At 57.7% G+C, this 15,552-nt stretch overlaps 3 protein-coding genes across 9 annotated transcripts in view; 1 reads left to right on the forward strand and 2 right to left on the reverse strand.

The window, feature by feature from the left end:
* Positions 1-53: 53 nt before the first annotated feature.
* On the forward strand, positions 54-4,940 carry TARBP2 (TARBP2 subunit of RISC loading complex). Of its 3 annotated transcripts, none has more exons than XM_037514874.2 (9): positions 54-437; positions 992-1,161; positions 1,897-1,999; positions 2,509-2,604; positions 3,108-3,180; positions 3,329-3,446; positions 3,657-3,784; positions 4,163-4,364; positions 4,524-4,940. In XM_037514874.2, the coding sequence occupies exons 1-9, from the start codon at positions 385-387 to the stop codon at positions 4,679-4,681; spliced, it is 1,101 nt and encodes a 366-aa protein (XP_037370771.1). In that variant the 5' UTR covers positions 54-384; the 3' UTR covers positions 4,682-4,940. The 3 variants fall into 3 exon arrangements, with proteins under 3 accessions (XP_037370771.1, XP_054552651.1, XP_037370772.1); XM_054696676.1 differs by having other exon boundaries at positions 404-437; positions 997-1,161; XM_037514875.2 differs by lacking the exon at positions 54-437 and adding an exon at positions 545-680.
* Positions 4,941-5,179: 239 nt separating this feature from the next.
* Positions 5,180-5,905, reverse strand: NPFF (neuropeptide FF-amide peptide precursor). The gene is made up of 3 exons (XM_037514876.2): positions 5,789-5,905; positions 5,477-5,598; positions 5,180-5,377 (listed from the first exon to the last, which is right to left on the reverse strand). The coding sequence occupies exons 1-3, from the start codon at positions 5,903-5,905 to the stop codon at positions 5,260-5,262; spliced, it is 357 nt and encodes a 118-aa protein (XP_037370773.1). The 3' UTR covers positions 5,180-5,259.
* Positions 5,906-8,785: 2,880 nt separating this feature from the next.
* LOC119247993 (cyclic AMP-dependent transcription factor ATF-7) overlaps positions 8,786-15,552 on the reverse strand; it is a 110,060-nt gene continuing 103,293 nt past the window's right edge. For all 5 annotated transcript variants that reach the window (XM_054696675.1, XM_037514871.2, XM_037514870.2 and 2 more), the window contains one exon: positions 8,786-14,980. In XM_054696675.1, the coding sequence (XP_054552650.1) occupies positions 14,763-14,980 (218 nt within the window). In that variant the 3' untranslated portion in view covers positions 8,786-14,762. The remainder of the gene's footprint in view (positions 14,981-15,552) is intronic.

Below are 15,552 nucleotides of genomic sequence, written 5' to 3' on the forward strand. Positions count from 1 at the left end.
TTCCATCCTGCTAGTACGCATGCGCAGAGCCTCAGCCCAAGGCGGAGAGGGACACGGAAGGAAGGGGCGGGGCGCCATCTACGGAGAAAAAACAACCCAAAACAAAAACCGCCCATCTGCCCGCGAAGAGACGGCGGAGGGGCCCGCTCCGCCCTGAAGGCGGTGCTGTGTGCCGGGGGCCCCTCGCGGAGGGTTGTGGGGCGGAGAGCTCCCCCCTGATGGAGACGCATGGAGCCGGGAGGGCGGGGGACTCCATCTCCCAGCATGCCCCGCGGGGCCCGGCCGGCCGCGACTCCGGGCTCGCCCCGGCCCTAGCGCGTCGGCGGGGTTTCGGGGCGCGCGGAGGCTGCAGTCACGGTGGCGCCCGCGGGGACGGAGGAGGGAATGAGTGAAGAGGAGCAGGGCTCCGGCACTACCACGGGCTGCGGGCTGCCCAGGTGAGCCGCCTCGGCCCGCTCCCTGCGCGCGAGAGCGCGGCGCGGCGCGGGGTGGAAGCGGCGCGGCCCCAGCATGCACCTGGCCCGAGGGTGCTTCCCGGCAGGCACCGTGGTCGTGGTTGGTGGTTCCCGGCATGCACCTGGGCAGTGGCCACTGCCTCCAGCTCTAGTAGCTTGGGTTGGCCGGGTTCCCAGACTGCACTGGGGCGCAGGGCTTTATGCCCCCGACATTCAGTACATTTGGTGGGTACGGGGTTCCTGGCCTGCACTCTCAGGGGACATGCACTTCAGCCTGCACTGGGGGACAGGACCCCCCACCCCCCAGCCTTAACTGAGGCAGGGACAGGGCATTCCCTCGCCTGCCCTGGGGCAGTGGACCCTGCTTTCCCAGCCTGCACCTCTACTCCGCATTGAACCCAGCCAATGGCTGCTGTACTGCCTGGGGTCCCCTGGACCCTGTGTCCCCCATAGTGCTCCTGGGCCTGACATAGCCGTGCTTGGCCAGGTGGGTGCAGAGAAGGGAAGTGTGATGAGGGTCTGTGCCCCCCTCCCAGTATAGAGCAAATGCTGGCAGCCAACCCGGGCAAGACCCCGATCAGCCTTCTGCAGGAGTATGGGACCAGAATAGGGAAGACGCCCGTGTACGACCTTCTCAAAGCCGAGGGCCAAGCCCACCAGCCTAATTTCACCTTCCGGGTCACCGTTGGCGACACCAGCTGCACTGGTGAGGAAGGCTTGGGCAGCCTGGCCGGGGTGTGCATTCACAGGGCCCCATTAGCTTGGTTTCTTGGAATCTCTTCACAGTCCTCTTCTCCAAGGCCAGTGAGGAAGGGAGAGATTGCAGGGGGAAGTCACTGACTGGATTGGGAGAACAGGAGGCGGGTGTGGACGTGGGAGAGTTAGAGGAGCAAGCAGGACGCCACAGTGACCGTGCAGGTGATCATCATCGGAGAGGAAAAAGAAAGGAGGGAGGGAGCATCCCGCTGTGCCGGGCTCTGTCCCAGGTGCTAAACCAAATACCTAGGCCGTCTCCAAACTCAACCTGCTCCAGTGACGTTGCTGCTGGTATCCTCCTGTTGAATGTGAGGAAACTGAGGCTCAGAGATACTCAGTGCCTGGTGTAAGGTCACATGCCTTGTAAGAGGCAGAGCCAGGCTTTGACTCTAGAACGAGTTCTCTTTTGCTGTTCCAGCCATCTCTGTCTGTTGAGAGAAGACAGTGCTTTCTGGAAGGAAGTCAGTCAGAGATCGAATCCCGTTCAGGAAATCTATGCTCAGTAGTTCTACCTGACATAGCTTGATTTGGGGAGCTCATGGGAAGATAAGGACCCTTCCTTCCAGCAAGTGGTGTAACATTTCCAGCCTTGCGCAGGGGGAGGTCATGAGGAGAGGCTGTGGGATGCTGTTTCCCCTTCTGTCCTTCCAGTGACCTCCAGTATTGCCCACGCCCCCTCTCTCAGGTCAGGGGCCCAGCAAGAAGGCAGCCAAGCACAAGGCAGCTGAGGTGGCCCTCAAACACCTCAAAGGGGGGAGCATGCTGGAGCCAGCCCTGGAGGACAGCAGGTGAGGGGGGAACAGCCCAGGCTTCCTAGAGGCCCTTCCAGGAACCCTACCCTGCCCAGGAGGCCCGGTCTGGTGACACAGCCACCTTGAGCTGGCCTCCTCCTCAGTTCCCTCTGGATCCGAGCAGACTGCTTCCGCAGTTTCCACTGTGAAGGATTCTGGGGGGGTGAGGGGAATGGCCAGCTCCAGTGGGGGGTTATGGCTGTGGTTTGGGGCCCAGGTTAGGGAGGGAGAGAGGTGGAGGCTGAAGAGAGTTGCTCCCTAACATGTCTCCTCTTTCTAGAAAGATGCCCTTCTCCCTTCCACACTCCTATGATTCTTGCTTCAGTTTGTTTAATGGGGTGTTTGGCAGCAAAGGATCCCTAGGAAGGAGCTCTGATGGTTGAGCTTTGGCTCGAGTGGGAAGCAATTTTCTTAGGGTATGGGCAGGTCTGGAGGACCTGGGTTCCTCATCCTCTAGCGCCCCCTCATCATGTGTGTGAATCAAAGGCACCCTTCCCCTCGGGAAGTTTTTTTTCTCCCCTAGACTCTTCACTGCCTGAGGACGTTCCAGTATTTACCGCTGCAGCGGCTGCTCCTCCTGTTGCATCTGCTGTCCCAACCAGGTATCTTGCGACTCCTGACTGCCTGAGGAGAGGGGAGGGACGGGCCCTGCTCCTGGCCCCCAGACCTTGGTCCCAAGCTGGTCAGGCATGAGGAATTCAGAGTAAACAGAGGATGGAATAATTGGGGACCAGTTTGAAGAATTTGCAGCAGCCGATAAGCCCATGTGGATGGTGTCAAGGGTCTCGTGGCTTCTGTATCGGCTACAAGACGGTCCTGGGTTTGCGGCCCATCAGGTGCCTCCAGGGACTGGACATATGGCCCCTCCCACTGCCTGGCAAGGTGATGGTCCAGTATTCGAGGAAATTGAAAAGGGCCTGGCATCCGGAGACCTCACTTTGGTGGGGTGTGGGGAGGCATCAGGCTGGACGTGTGGACAGACGACTGCCTTCCTGGCAGGGAGGACGGAGATGGTAGTGGGGAGACCAGAGCAGAACTTAGGGCTCATGGGGCAGCTTCGAAAGGATCATAGCCTCAGCTGGGCCCTGGGCTCTTTTTCCTTCAGGAGTCCCCCCATGGAGGTGCAGCCCCCTGTCTCCCCTCAGCAGTCTGAATGCAACCCTGTCGGTGCTCTGCAGGTGTGCCCCCCCTTTCCTGTGCATGCCCGTCTCCCCTTGAACCAGGCCTATGAGGGGAGGTTAAGGGGGTGGTGACCCCGTTCTGATGCCTTTTCTCACCCACCCCTCACCCTCCTCTAACCTGGCGCCCCTTGTTTCCCCCTTCTAGGAGCTGGTGGTGCAGAAAGGCTGGCGGCTGCCTGAGTACACCGTGACCCAGGAGTCGGGGCCAGCGCACCGCAAGGAGTTCACCATGACCTGCCGAGTGGAGCGCTTCGTGGAGATTGGTAACCGGCCGGAGGGCGCGGGTGTGGCGGCTCCAGCCCCGGGCTGCTCCGGCCGCTCTGCTCCTTCCTCTCTCCTTTCTTGCCCGTGTCCTTCCCCGCTCTCTGGCATTCTCTGAGGGGCCCCTCAACCCGAGTTTGGTGGACAGCCTGGGTCTTCCCAGTGCCTGCTGCGTCATCCCCGGCAGCCCTCTCCCACACTCCCACACACAGGCAGTGGCACTTCCAAAAAGCTGGCAAAGCGTAATGCGGCGGCCAAAATGCTGCTTCGAGTGCACACGGTGCCCCTGGATGCCCGGGACGGGACGGAGGCAGAGCCTGACGACGACCACTTCTCCATTGTGAGTGGCCTGTGCGGCAGGTGCCGGGCGCCCGGGTGTGTGACTGGGGAGTGAGCCTCTCTGCCCCCCACCCCCGGCCTCCACTGCCCTCTTTTGAACCTGAGGCCCTTCCTGGGCCTCCAGAGTAGGCCCGGGTCTGCCTGGTGAGTGCTGTGGGGCATTGGCCGGGCAGGGCCCTTGCCGGCTCTGTCACCGCAGCGAGGGAGGCCGCCTGGCCTGGGGGGCCGAGCTCTGGTGGACAGGCCTTTCCGGGATCAGCAGGGTGAGCTGGAGGGAGTGTTCTTTGGGCTTTTCTCCCCCAGCTGTCGTTGAAAGTCTCTTACTTTTCTGACTCCTGTGCCCCTGCTTGCGTCTTTCTCACTGTCCTCATGTCACCAGGGCGTGGGCTCCCGCCTGGATGGCTTTCGGAACCGGGGCCCGGGCTGCACCTGGGATTCTCTGCGGAATTCAGTGGGGGAGAAGATCCTGTCCCTCCGCAGCTGCTCCCTAGACTCCTTGGGTGCTCTGGGCTCTGCCTGCTGCAGTGTCCTCAGTGAGCTCTCTGAGGAGCAGGCCTTCCACGTCAGCTACCTGGATATTGGTATGGCTAGTTGGGGGGCTGGGGGCCAGTGGGGACTGGACCAGAGCAAGTACAGATGGGTACTAGAGAGGCCGGGTGGGTGTGGTGAGGACGCAGATACCCCCCTCCCGGGGGCTGACGCCTGCCCAACGTTGCTTCCCTCCCCCTCCCGGTCTCCAGAGGAGTTGAGCCTGAGCGGCCTCTGCCAGTGCCTGGTAGAGCTGTCCACACAGCCCGCCACCGTGTGCCACGGCTCTGCAGCCACCAGGGAGGCGGCCCGTGGGGAGGCTGCCCGCCGGGCCCTGCAGTACCTCAAGATCATGGCAGGCAGCAAGTGATGGACTCACAGACGGGCACCCTCGCTTCCTGCTCTTCCAGCGTCCGGCCCACGCACCTGCCCAGCTGTGGTACCGAGGAGGTGCCATCTCTACCTCTGATGCGGACTGCCTGCCTGCAGGCTGAGGGGGGCTCCGGGCCAGGAGCCAGGGACCACAGGGCCTCCGCTGGCCCAGGATCCTTTTACTGGTGGTGACGAGTGGGAATGAAATTGGCAGGCTCTGCCTGAGAGCCCAGAATAAATACGCTGCTCCTTGGATTCCTAAACCTGCTCTTTCTGTTTCTCCGGGTGGTGCTGATGGCAGAGGAGCTCGGCATCGGCAACACCTGCCTGCTTGTTCCCCACATGTCCCCATGTTTGCCTTCTGGTGGCAGGAGTGGGTGCAGCCACCTCCAGAAAACCCACCTCCTGTGCTCCTGGAGAGTTTGGTGGGAAGAGGGGCCGGTTCCCGCCCTGGGGCTCCCTCCTAGCCCTTAAGTCCCAGACACACACCTGAGGACTCAGCAGGCAGACAGCTTTATTTGGGGGAGACATGGCCCTGCTGAGGGTGGGCCTCGCATGCAGGCGCTGGAGATGACGTCACTTCTTCCCAAAGCGTTGAGGGGCAGCCAGGTTCCAGAACAGGGAGCTGGGGCCCTCCCCAGCGCGGGGGCTCAGCCTTTCATTGCTCCAGGAGCGCGGGGCGTTTCTGCCGAACCTTAGGAGACCATCCTCAGCTGTGGGCTTCCCCGCCGCTCCCGCCCCCGGCCTCCCCGCCCCGCTGGCCCCTGCCTTGCGCCGTCCCTTTCACACTCACCTCTGGGGCTGAAACAGGAACGCCGAGCTCCGGCCCGGCCTCTGCATGGCCTGCAGCAGGGCGCGGAAGAGTGACCCTGCGGTCTGGGCATCCTGTGGCGGGCGGGGCCCGGCGTCTTCCTCCTGTGGGGCGGGGGCATCCGGGAAGGAAGATGGGCAAAGGCCTTGGACTTGGAGGTCACCGGAGGGAGTGGCTTCGGGGGCAAATTGTAGGAGACAGAACAGCCAAGGAAGACGCTGGCAGGCAAAGAACCCTGGAACCTAGAGGACAAGTGTCACGCTGAGACGGCGAGGGGCTGGGGTGCCAACTTACCTGGAGGATGCCGTCTCCTTCCTGCCAGCCCCCGGGGCCTGGGGCGCCGGTGCCGAGGCCGGGGTCTGCCAGGACCAGCAGCGCCAGCAGCAGCACCGTTGCCCGCCTGGAGTCCATGCTGCCGTCTGCCTTCCTGCAGCCACCGCTGCCTCTTATACCTGCGCCCCGGCCCCCGCCCCCCGCCCCCCGCAGCCCGAGGGGACTCTCGCAGGCAGTGGAAATGCACTGCTCCATCAAGAGCCACCTGGGACCCCTCCCGTGGCACCCCTGGGACGTCCTGCTCTCAGCCTCCGGCCCCCAGCCCAAAGCCCGGAGTTAGAGACTTTATTAGATGCATAAATCCTGTCTCCAGAGCTCGGGAAGCATCATTAATTGCAGACGCTGTGGCAGATACAGGCCCTGGAGGGCCTTCAAGAACCCCAATCCCTCAACAGGTTGGCGCGCACCCATTGATCAACTTGTGGAATAGAAGCACAGAGTCCCGTCAGGGAGGGCGAGGCCTCCTGCTCCGCATCTGGGCCGGGCAGGAAGGAGGCAGCGCCAAGTCAGTCTTCGGGCTGCAGTCAGGGTCACACAGGCCCCCCGACTTCGCACCCCGTGGAGGGCTAGACACTGAATTACTGCTGGGGTCACCTGTGACTAGAAGAAAGGAGGCGCGAAAGGAGACGGAAGGTTTCCCAGCCCGTAGGAAGCGGGGGTGGGGCAATCTGTGCCGACGCCGCCCGGGAGAGCCGGGCTGAGGCGCGGTCTCGGCGCCGGGTCGCTGCTGCCACCCTGTGGCCACAGCCCCGCACTGCGGCCCGGCCTCCGCCTCTCGGGCAGGGCGGGGTGGAGGCCCGGAGCCCCGGCGGGGGAGTCCAGCGAGGCCGGGCAGGACCCCGGGGGGCACTGAGGCTTTGTCCACCTCCCTCCTGTCACCGCAGCCGCTGCCTGCCGCGGGCTCTGCCCCGCCGGGGCCGGGACTAGCATCCCGCCTTGGGAAGCACCAGCCACTGCCTCTCAGGGAGGGTCTTTCAAAGGCATGGGGGGGGGGGTGGGGGGGGCGGTTGCCCTTCTGACCCGACTCTTCCTCAGCGCTCCCAGCTGCCCCGGACTCCGTGTCCGCGGGAGAGGGGTGTGGTGGGGAGGGCCTGAGGCCCAGCCTGGAGCGAGCTGCCACCAGCTTCTTCACGAAACACAGCAGCTGCTGTCTGGAGTGAATATTGCGTGAGATTCGTTTTTACGATGCACTCAGCACAGGGCTGGCGCAGAGCACCAGCCTCCACCGTCCCGGGGGATCCTCCCTGCTCACGGGTGTCCCCGGCAGCTTCCCCTCCAGGGAGGGTCTTGGACCACTTATGCTCCGCTCCCTGTGGCCTCCACCAGGGGTCTGGTCCGCCTCAGGAAGTCTCACGGGACACGCTCCTCTCCCTCACGTGTCCGAGTCCCCGCCTGTTTGATGACAGATTGGTCTTCCGCTCGCGAAGGTCTTTTATTGTTCAAGGGGAAGAGTCCCCCGCCCCCTTTTACGCAAGGCATCTAGAAACTAACTTACACTTTGGCTGTTGAGCTGGACCTGTTTGGTTTTTTTTTTTAAAGATTTATTTATTTATATGAGAGCCGGGGTACAGGCCAGAGGTGCGGGGGGGTGAGAGGACGCATCAGAGACACAGCAGGGAACAGAACAGGCAGACAGACCCAAGACACTGCTGAGGGGAGCAGCGGGCGAGACAGGAGAGGTCTGCCGCGCCATGTGGGTAGCTCCGCGGCCGGCGGGGATCAAACCGGCGCTGCAGAGGTTGCGGACAGTCTCACAGCGCTGCACTCAACCGCCCGGGCCACCGGGGAGGTCCTGATCTGGACCTTTTAGAGACTACGTTCCTATTAATGCATCCTCAGTTGGGGGAGCTTTTCTGTGAGCTTTGTCACCATCTGCTTCCAAGCACAAAACCACTGCTGAGAGGAGGTCAAGTCCGTGGGCAGACGACGTCCTGTGGGAAATGGGCGCGGCACCCCAGTTCACCAGTAGAATGAGGCGACCACTGGAGATGGTTGTGAGCAATAAAGGGCTTGATAAATGCCAAGCATCGAGCGTCCTTCTCTAAGAGCAGGTGGCATCAGAGGTTGCTGGAGGCTCACCCCCTGCTGCTCCTCCCTCTGCCATTTTCCGGTCGCCAGTGACAAGCGGCCCCGAGCTGAGGCTGCAAGCAGGAAGGGGCTGGTCTAGCTGGCCCGTGTCCAGAGGGAGGGCTTGGAAGGTGGGAGACTGCCCTGCCTTCATTCTCATCTGCACTCCCCAAGCCTCTCAACCCGGTGTCCACCCTTTTCTGGACCCCCATGACCACAACACTCTCCTGAGGAGACTCAGCCTCCCCATCTGTCAGTGGTATCGTGCATCAGCCTCGAGCAACTTCTAACCTGCTTCTGTCCTACTGGCACACCCGCCGAGGCGCCCGTCTGCCTCACTCTCTTCACTTGCGGTGAAGATTATGAAGGAAAACCCAGAAGAAATTGGCAGGTGTCCTACACCTCGTTGCTCCCCCTAGTTCCTGACAGTCTTTCCTGTTAACTCTTACCTGCTTCAACAAGCTCCACCTCTCATTTCCAAACCAATGTTCCCCCCACATCCCCCCACACCCCCCGAAAATCTTCCCTTTCTGTCTTGTCTCTGAGCGCACTCGCCAGGCACGCTGGGAGCTCCTTGAGGGTAGGGCTCGTTTTGTTTTGCTTGCTGGGAAGTGGGCAGGGGCAGAACATGGAAAGGTGGGAGGTGCATCTCCACGCACAGGACAAGCAAGTGCTCCCAAGATCCAGAGCCCTGGGGCCCAGGGCAGGCCCGGCCTGAGCTCTGGATCCAAGCCGGCTGTTGTGCTGGTCATTTACATAAAGCACCCACCTCCCCCGACGCTGTCTTCCCCAGTAAGGCGGGATGAGAATCCCTGTTCTTCTGTCCTAAGAAACAGGAGAGGGAGGAAGAAAGATCACAGACGTGAACTCCCGGAAAGTTTGGACAACCGGGCCTACAGGTCGCAGCACCGAAGCATGAGACGTAACAGTGTTTCTCTTGATCGTTTAATGTTATATTTGCAGCATAAATAAGGCACAATATATGTCAGGGCAAGGGAGAGAGGGAGAAGGCATGGCCGGGGAGATAACTGCTAAGTGGCGGGGGCACGGGAGGGGTGGTTAGGGAGAAGAGAGCGAAGCCTCCGCCTCAGCCCGGGCCCGGGAGACTGTGAGAGCCTGCTCACAGGGTCATGCTGAGCTGGGGGAGGGGAAGGGCAAAGATGGTTTCATAACAAAATAGCCTGTAGCGCTGCATCCTCCCACCCGTCAAGGTCCACCCGGGGACCCGGGAGGCCCAGCCCTGGGTGGAGACCCTTGACGAGGCGCGGAGTGCCGCTACGTGTCAGGGATACACACATGAACAGAGACGACCGCAGGCGCGCACGGCTTCCCTTACAACAGAGACTGTTGGGAGGCTGCAGCCTCCGCGATTGGGCCGGAGGGGCCTCTCCTTCCTGCCTGAAAGGTGCGCGTGTGCGCTAAAGCTCCAGCTGGCCCTTCCCGTGCAAATAGCGCAGTGACCAGTCTGCAAGGGGTCATGGGCACCTGTCCAGGCTGATGCAGGACAGACTTTAGGGATAGGCAGAAGGAAGACAAACCTAGACTGAGATGAGTGATGTGGTTGTTGTTTTCACGGGAGAGGAGGGAGCGACTGGAGGAAATGAAGGTGTTAGTGCTAAGGCAGCGGATGGCATCCAAACATCCCTGACACCCTCGAAGAACGTCCCAGCTTGCCCCTAAGGTAACAGTTCTCAAGCTTTAGTGTGTGTTAGAATCACGTGGAATGCTGGGTAGAGGCACCCCCCCAGAGTTTCTGACTAGGTCTCGGGTGGGCCTCGAATGTGCATTTCTAACAAGCTCCTGGATGACAGCGGCACCGGCGCCGCTGGTCCTGGACGGTGCTCAGAACCGGGGCCCGGAAGTCAATGAACCGGTGCTCACGGCCACGGCTGACACGTCCCTCATCAGCAGGTCATGCTTCCAGATAGCTCTGTGCTACCAGGTCCAGGCATACCAATAAAGTCAACCCTAGCAGCTACAATACAAACCTGCCCTTCTCTCTCCAGCCCCTTCTCACTCTGGGGTAGGACTTGACCTCAAAGAGAGACTAAGGAACTGGTACAGAGGGTGGGAATGTCGGCCAAAGCCACCTAAGCTCATTCTTGCTGGGTCACCACGTTGGAGGGCAGGGGCTTGTCTGTGAGCACGCACGCACGTGTGCAAACAGAAATCAGTTCTACACGATGGGAGGGATGATTAGGGCTGCAGGAGGCTCAGGGAGGATGGGGGTTCCTCTAATCTGCCTTAGGATTCTCACCTGTGTTGTTCCTCCCTCCGCCCCTGTCAAACAAAAGTCAAAACAAAGCAGAAAGAACATATCAACAAAGGCATATGTAATACAGCTAGGAGCACTGGATTCTAAACAGACTGGTTATGAAATAAAAAATAATAATACATTTCCTTCCTGTGTATACAATGTACAGTATTAATGGAAAATAATGATTTGGGGGTGGGAAGGAAGTGATGAGGGGGTCTTGGGGAGAACTGTCTCAGGGTAGCACCTTTAAAGGAGCCTCTCCTTAGGAGTGGGAAGCAGGGGAGCCTCAGAAGCCAGAGGAGGGATTTTTTTGGTGTTTACTTTGTGGTTTGGGCTGTGGACAGGGTCTGGCTGTGGTTAAACACCCTGTCCTCTGAGGTGGGGGGTGCTGGAGGGCAGTGAATCAGGAAAGGGACCGAGAACAGGACGGGCGCAGGAAGGCAGCCAAGGTGAGGTTCAGTGAGGCCACCTCCTCTCCCACCACCACTGAGCGCATATGGTCTAGAGCCTGGGGGCAAGAGCGAGCGGAGGCCGAAGGAAGGTTGTATCTGGGACGTAGAACCAATGGGGAAGGGGTAAGTGAAAGAGGTTCTTTTCTTTCTAGGCTTCCCTCATCAGGGGTGGGGGTGGGGGTGTCTCACTTTTCAAGATTAAGCAAGCTGTCTTAAGGGAGGGCGGCCATGAGACCAGAGGACCTGGTTCTAGGCCTTGTGTCTATGGCTTGGGTATTCAGCAGCTGTCTTTGGGGTGAGGTGGGAGGCCTGAGTTCTGCCTGCGTTCACTTGAAGAGTCTGAAGACTCCACACTACCAACTACTTTCAGAAGGTGCCTTCTCTTAGGGTCCTAGAAAGGCCAGGATCCTTCGGAAGGGCCGAGTGACCCTCTGTGATGCTGGTTCTGGTCCAGTCAGGTCTGGAAGGCAACGAGCAGGGGAAAGCAGCCACATGGCTGGCAGCAGTAGCAAGGTAAGCGATGTTACCTTGACTGTCAGCAAGGTCTCAGGGTAAGTAACCGCGAGGCCTTCTTTGGGAGACGCGGGACAAAGCAGAGAGCTGCCTGGGGGGGTTGACCTGCCCTTTCCTCGTTTCATTGCTCCTTTACTAGTAAGGCTCTGGGAGTGTTCCTCATGCAGGTCCTTAATACGAACTTCCCAGTGACGGAAACAAGGACTCAAGAGAATCAAGACAAAAGGCCAGGAAATGACATAAGCCCCTCTACGAAAATGAGTTGCTCTACACAGGGGCCGCTGGTGCACTCACACTCCCTCCAACGCCGAGCAGTGGGGCAAGGCCAGTGTGCAGGGGTGAAACATCTGCCTGAAGGGGAAGGGAAATAGTCAAGGGTCTTATGAAGGCTCCTCGGGAGTCATAAACTCAGTCAGGCTTCAGGGCACGGCTGCTAGTAGGACATCAAGATAATAAAAAAAAGAAACAAAAAGCAGGAGAAAATCCCAGGGAGTGACTGTCTAAAGGCAAAGTCCTGAGAACAAGTTATGGCTGTGAGAAAACAATTTTTTTGGCTGTGACTTTTTAAAGGCAAGTGGAGTCCCTGGGGGAGGTGACCTGCATCCTGGCCATCTGCCGTGCCATTTGCGTGTCTGAGTCACCTCATGGGCTGTTCTCATTGGGTCCTGGGCAGAGAGGATGAGAAAACGAGGTTTTCTTTCTCTTCACCAGGTGTGGTTATTCAGCATTGGCTCTGAAAGGCAGGAGAGGAGACAAATAAAGGCAGGACCTCCCGGGGCTCCACACGTGGTCATGGCGTGCCTCCTCTGTGCCCACTGGGTCTGCCCTTCTGAGAGGCTCCGCTGCAGGCAGCAAGGAGCAAGGTGTGCAAGGCGGGACTCAGGGCTGTTACAAAGCAGGAGCCAGCTCTGCCAAGGGCAAATGGCAAGTAAACCCCAGAGCAGTTTGATGTCACCAGAGGAAAAGGAAGGGGACCGCCTCTCAGTGGGGTCTACCTGATGGCAAGGGGCCGGGTGCTGGGCTATGCGCGCTGGGACAGCGCCCCTCAATGCTGAGAACTACTGCTTCGGACTGGATGCTTCATGTGCTGAGGCTCCCGGGACAGCGGGCGCTGATAAAAGTAAACCAGGGGTCCTGAGGCGTGTGGAGTCCTCACTAGGACGGGCTCATGCAGAGGCTGTCTGCAAGCGTGTAGAGCCCACCTGGGCCACGTGTTTCCTGCTGGACCTGGGCCTGCTGCTCAGGGATTCTGCGTCCACAACTTGGCACTGGAGTTCAAGCCAAGGAAACACTGACTCTCTCCAGAGGCCCCTTCCCTTGCCTCTCCTTCATTTACACCCGCAGTTTTCATAATTCATAGGAGTGACTTGTGTTATTTACTACCAGACAAGGCAACGTTTGCTGCTGGCACCGAGTCACAAGTTCCCTAATTTATTACCTGGAATCAACCTTGATTCTCACTTTAAGTGTGGAATTTCACAACATGACAGAGCCATTTCCATCAAACTGACTTCTGCCGACTTTGGGGCCAGAGGGCATGACTGTTTTGGGGACATTAGGAGGATGACGGACTATAAGTCAGAAAATCCTGACAAAACTATGCTAAACTTCCACGGCTGAGGGATGAAGTGGAAAGAGGAAGGGAAGCGGGAACTGAGCAGCAGCAACCCCAGCGCGGAAGGCGGCACCAGGCGCAGGGCTGGGAAGAGGGTGCTGTGCAGGCACTGACGGTGATGGACGGCAGGCGTGACGTTTTCCCCTAAATTTTAGAATGCATTGAAGATTCTAGTTCCAACCTTTTTACGCATAAATAAGTTCCAATAGGAGTCTGTTAAATTTCAGTGATAATAAATAAAAGTGGTTATGAAATTAAACTTTAAAATGTTCAGATAAAATATTTACCAAAAAAAAAAAAAAAGCAGTAGAACACGTCGTTTGACTGGCCCACCAGCACGTGGCTCTGAGGAGACGGGAGTCTTGGAGCTTAGAACACTTCCCATTCCTCTGTGACAATATTTGAGAAGAAAAAAATAAGCAAGCAAACTGGCAGTTATTTTGTATGTATGTTTAGGAGAGATGAGAAGGGACATTTTTGGTTTGGACAGATGGCAGAAGGTGGCTCTGGGACAACTGGAAGGGTTTCATACTGGAGGGCTATTAAAGCTGACCTGTCTATCCACAGGCCTCTGGCTTTGGCTTGCTTCCTATGGCCCTGACAGGAACTGCATAGTTCAGAGTCAAAGGAAGATGATCTTGACGGGGGAGAAAGAGGGACAAGAGGGATGAACTTCTCCTGCAACCCAGCTTTTGAATGAATGGCTAAAAGCAACAGTCCCCAGTGTCCCGGGCGGGTCAGACCCTTCACTGAGCAGGCTCTTCTGCTGAGATCAGTTACTGCACCCTTCTCTCCCCAACTCAACCCAACACTCAAGAAACCTACTCAGGACCTTGCTGTGAGGTGTCACAGTCCTGGCGCCTGGACTACAAGGAGCAATGCATCGATGGGGAAGAGCAGAGAGACCAAGTGGCCAGACTGGGGGCACTTGTGAATATAAGCTCGTAGCTCAGAAAAGGACAGAAGGATGAGGTGAAGCGGTGGGGAGCAACAGTCCCCACATGACAGCCTGTAGGAGGGCTGCATCTGAATGAGTTACAGAAAGAGACAGAGGCAGTAACAGGGACAGAGGGATGGGGAGGGAGACAGGGGTGGTTGCCCGGTAAACTTGGAAAACCTAAAAGAATCAATCCAGTAACCTGAGGGAACGCGCTTAAACCACACTTCTTGCTTGCCCCGACAGGGAGAACTGAGGGACACAGCAGGGGATGGGGAAGGAATCAGCCAGACCTGGCCTCCTCCCCTCTCACGACCAAGCAGTGTCTAATAAGGCCACAAGATGAGGCTGCAAAGGCCGTGGGAGGAGGGAGAGATCCCATCCCCGGACTGGAAAAATACAAGAGACAAATGAAGTACACAGAGAGCTCTGGAAGTAACAGCAAGAACTCTAAACTCTGGGGTTTTGTTTCTTTTTGTCATTTTTGTTTCGGTGGCAGGCAGGGAGAAGGGCGATGGAGGAGGTGGAGACACTGCGACTTCATATGTAACCGCGCATCTCTGCCAAGTGAGTGTGTCAACTAGGATAAGCAGTTACCGGGAGACAAAGTCCTGAGTTCATGGGGTGACTGGGGATGGGTCAGCGGTGATAGACCATCAACTCTAGCCTCCTTCTAGCTAGCAGGAAGTGGCATGCTGGTAAGAAACAAGAAGGCAATAGCCACGGCTTAGTGAGCAGAGAGGGCACGGAGAAACCCAAAGCTCAGAAGTGCAGGGTTAGTGTTAAAAGAGACAGGAACACGTGCACGGGTAGGGGTGATTGTTCAGACCATCTGGAAAGCCCTTTGGCTGTGGGTATATTAGAACCCCCACCTTGGGGGATGTTCTATGTGGCTCTGGGGCTGGGAGGCTCCTAGTACAGATGTCAACACACATGTCCTGAGGCTGAAAAGCCTCACATCTGTCCATTACTCACAACACACACATTTCTCCCCATGTTGCCATGTCCAAGGCAGACGGAAGGGGATTAGATGACATCTTTCTCGGCTCCCGGAGGGCGAGCGCTGGCTGGGGACCTCTCCACCAGGGGAGGCATCATCTGCCCGCAGACTGGGACTGTGGGGTCATGATCACATGCGACTGTATTGGCATGCTCAGTTCTGTCCTTTGGCTGGCCATCTGTGTGAGGACTGAAGTGGCCACAGCTTCAGCTGCAGAGCGGACGCTGAGGCCATTGCTAGGGGCTGTTGCTGAGCTGTGCTGAATCACAGGGGCTGGAGAACCCGTCGGCTCTGAGCTTTCCTTGGGGCTTTCTGCCAGGAGGGAGGGCAAAGAGCAGAGAACAAGTGGTTAGAAAACAGAATGGGGAAATAATTCTAAAGGAGCCCAAAATATAATGAAGCCCATTTTTCTTGGGGGGGGGAGGGTGTAAATCGCCCATTTTCTTGGCTTCTAAGTTATGAATGGGCTAGGAAATGGAAATTAGGAGAAGGGAGGCAAGAAATAGGCCCAAATTAATCCATCTATCCCAATAAAGCAAATCTCCAACATGTTAATTACACTGTCTGGCTTCTAGGTCTTTGTAGTTCATTATCCCTATTGGAACACTCTTCTTGTTCATGTATTTAAAAGTGATTTAAATGGATTTTTTTTTAGCTATCCTCTGTGTAACTGTCACAAGAATTGAATCATTACATTATTTTTAATGTTCCTTTAGTATGTAGTTATACCACAGGTAAGCTTGATAAACACCAAGGTACATTCCCACAATGTTATAAATGACCAGTCCTTGGTCAAGGTTCGCTTAACATGACAAACTATAAAAGAGGTCTGTTAGGCCTCCTGACTATCAATTAGGTGGGCGTTAATGATTTAAGGCATTTTT

Source organism: Talpa occidentalis, unplaced genomic scaffold (assembly GCF_014898055.3).
Source record: "Talpa occidentalis isolate TD23 unplaced genomic scaffold, MPIMG_talOcc4v2.1 talOcc4.16, whole genome shotgun sequence".
In the NCBI taxonomy this organism is placed as follows: domain Eukaryota; kingdom Metazoa; phylum Chordata; class Mammalia; order Eulipotyphla; family Talpidae; genus Talpa; species Talpa occidentalis.

What these genes read in the sequence shown, in the direction of transcription:
- NPFF (XM_037514876.2), bottom strand. Translation starts at nt 5,905, where the DNA reads ATGGACTCCAGGCGGGCAACGGTGCTGCTGCTGGCGCTGCTGGTCCTG. An exon ending in AAGGAGACGGCATCCTCCAG is followed by an intron (nt 5,599 to 5,788) that starts GTAAGTTGGCAC and finishes CCCGCCCCACAG; the next exon opens with GAGGAAGACGCCGGGCCCCG. An exon ending in TTCCTGTTTCAGCCCCAGAG is followed by an intron (nt 5,378 to 5,476) that starts GTGAGTGTGAAA and finishes TGGTCTCCTAAG; the next exon opens with GTTCGGCAGAAACGCCCCGC.
- TARBP2 (XM_037514874.2), top strand. Translation starts at nt 385, where the DNA reads ATGAGTGAAGAGGAGCAGGGCTCCGGCACTACCACGGGCTGCGGGCTG. An exon ending in TGGCGACACCAGCTGCACTG is followed by an intron (nt 1,162 to 1,896) that starts GTGAGGAAGGCT and finishes CCCCTCTCTCAG; the next exon opens with GTCAGGGGCCCAGCAAGAAG. An exon ending in GCATCTGCTGTCCCAACCAG is followed by an intron (nt 2,605 to 3,107) that starts GTATCTTGCGAC and finishes TTTTTCCTTCAG; the next exon opens with GAGTCCCCCCATGGAGGTGC.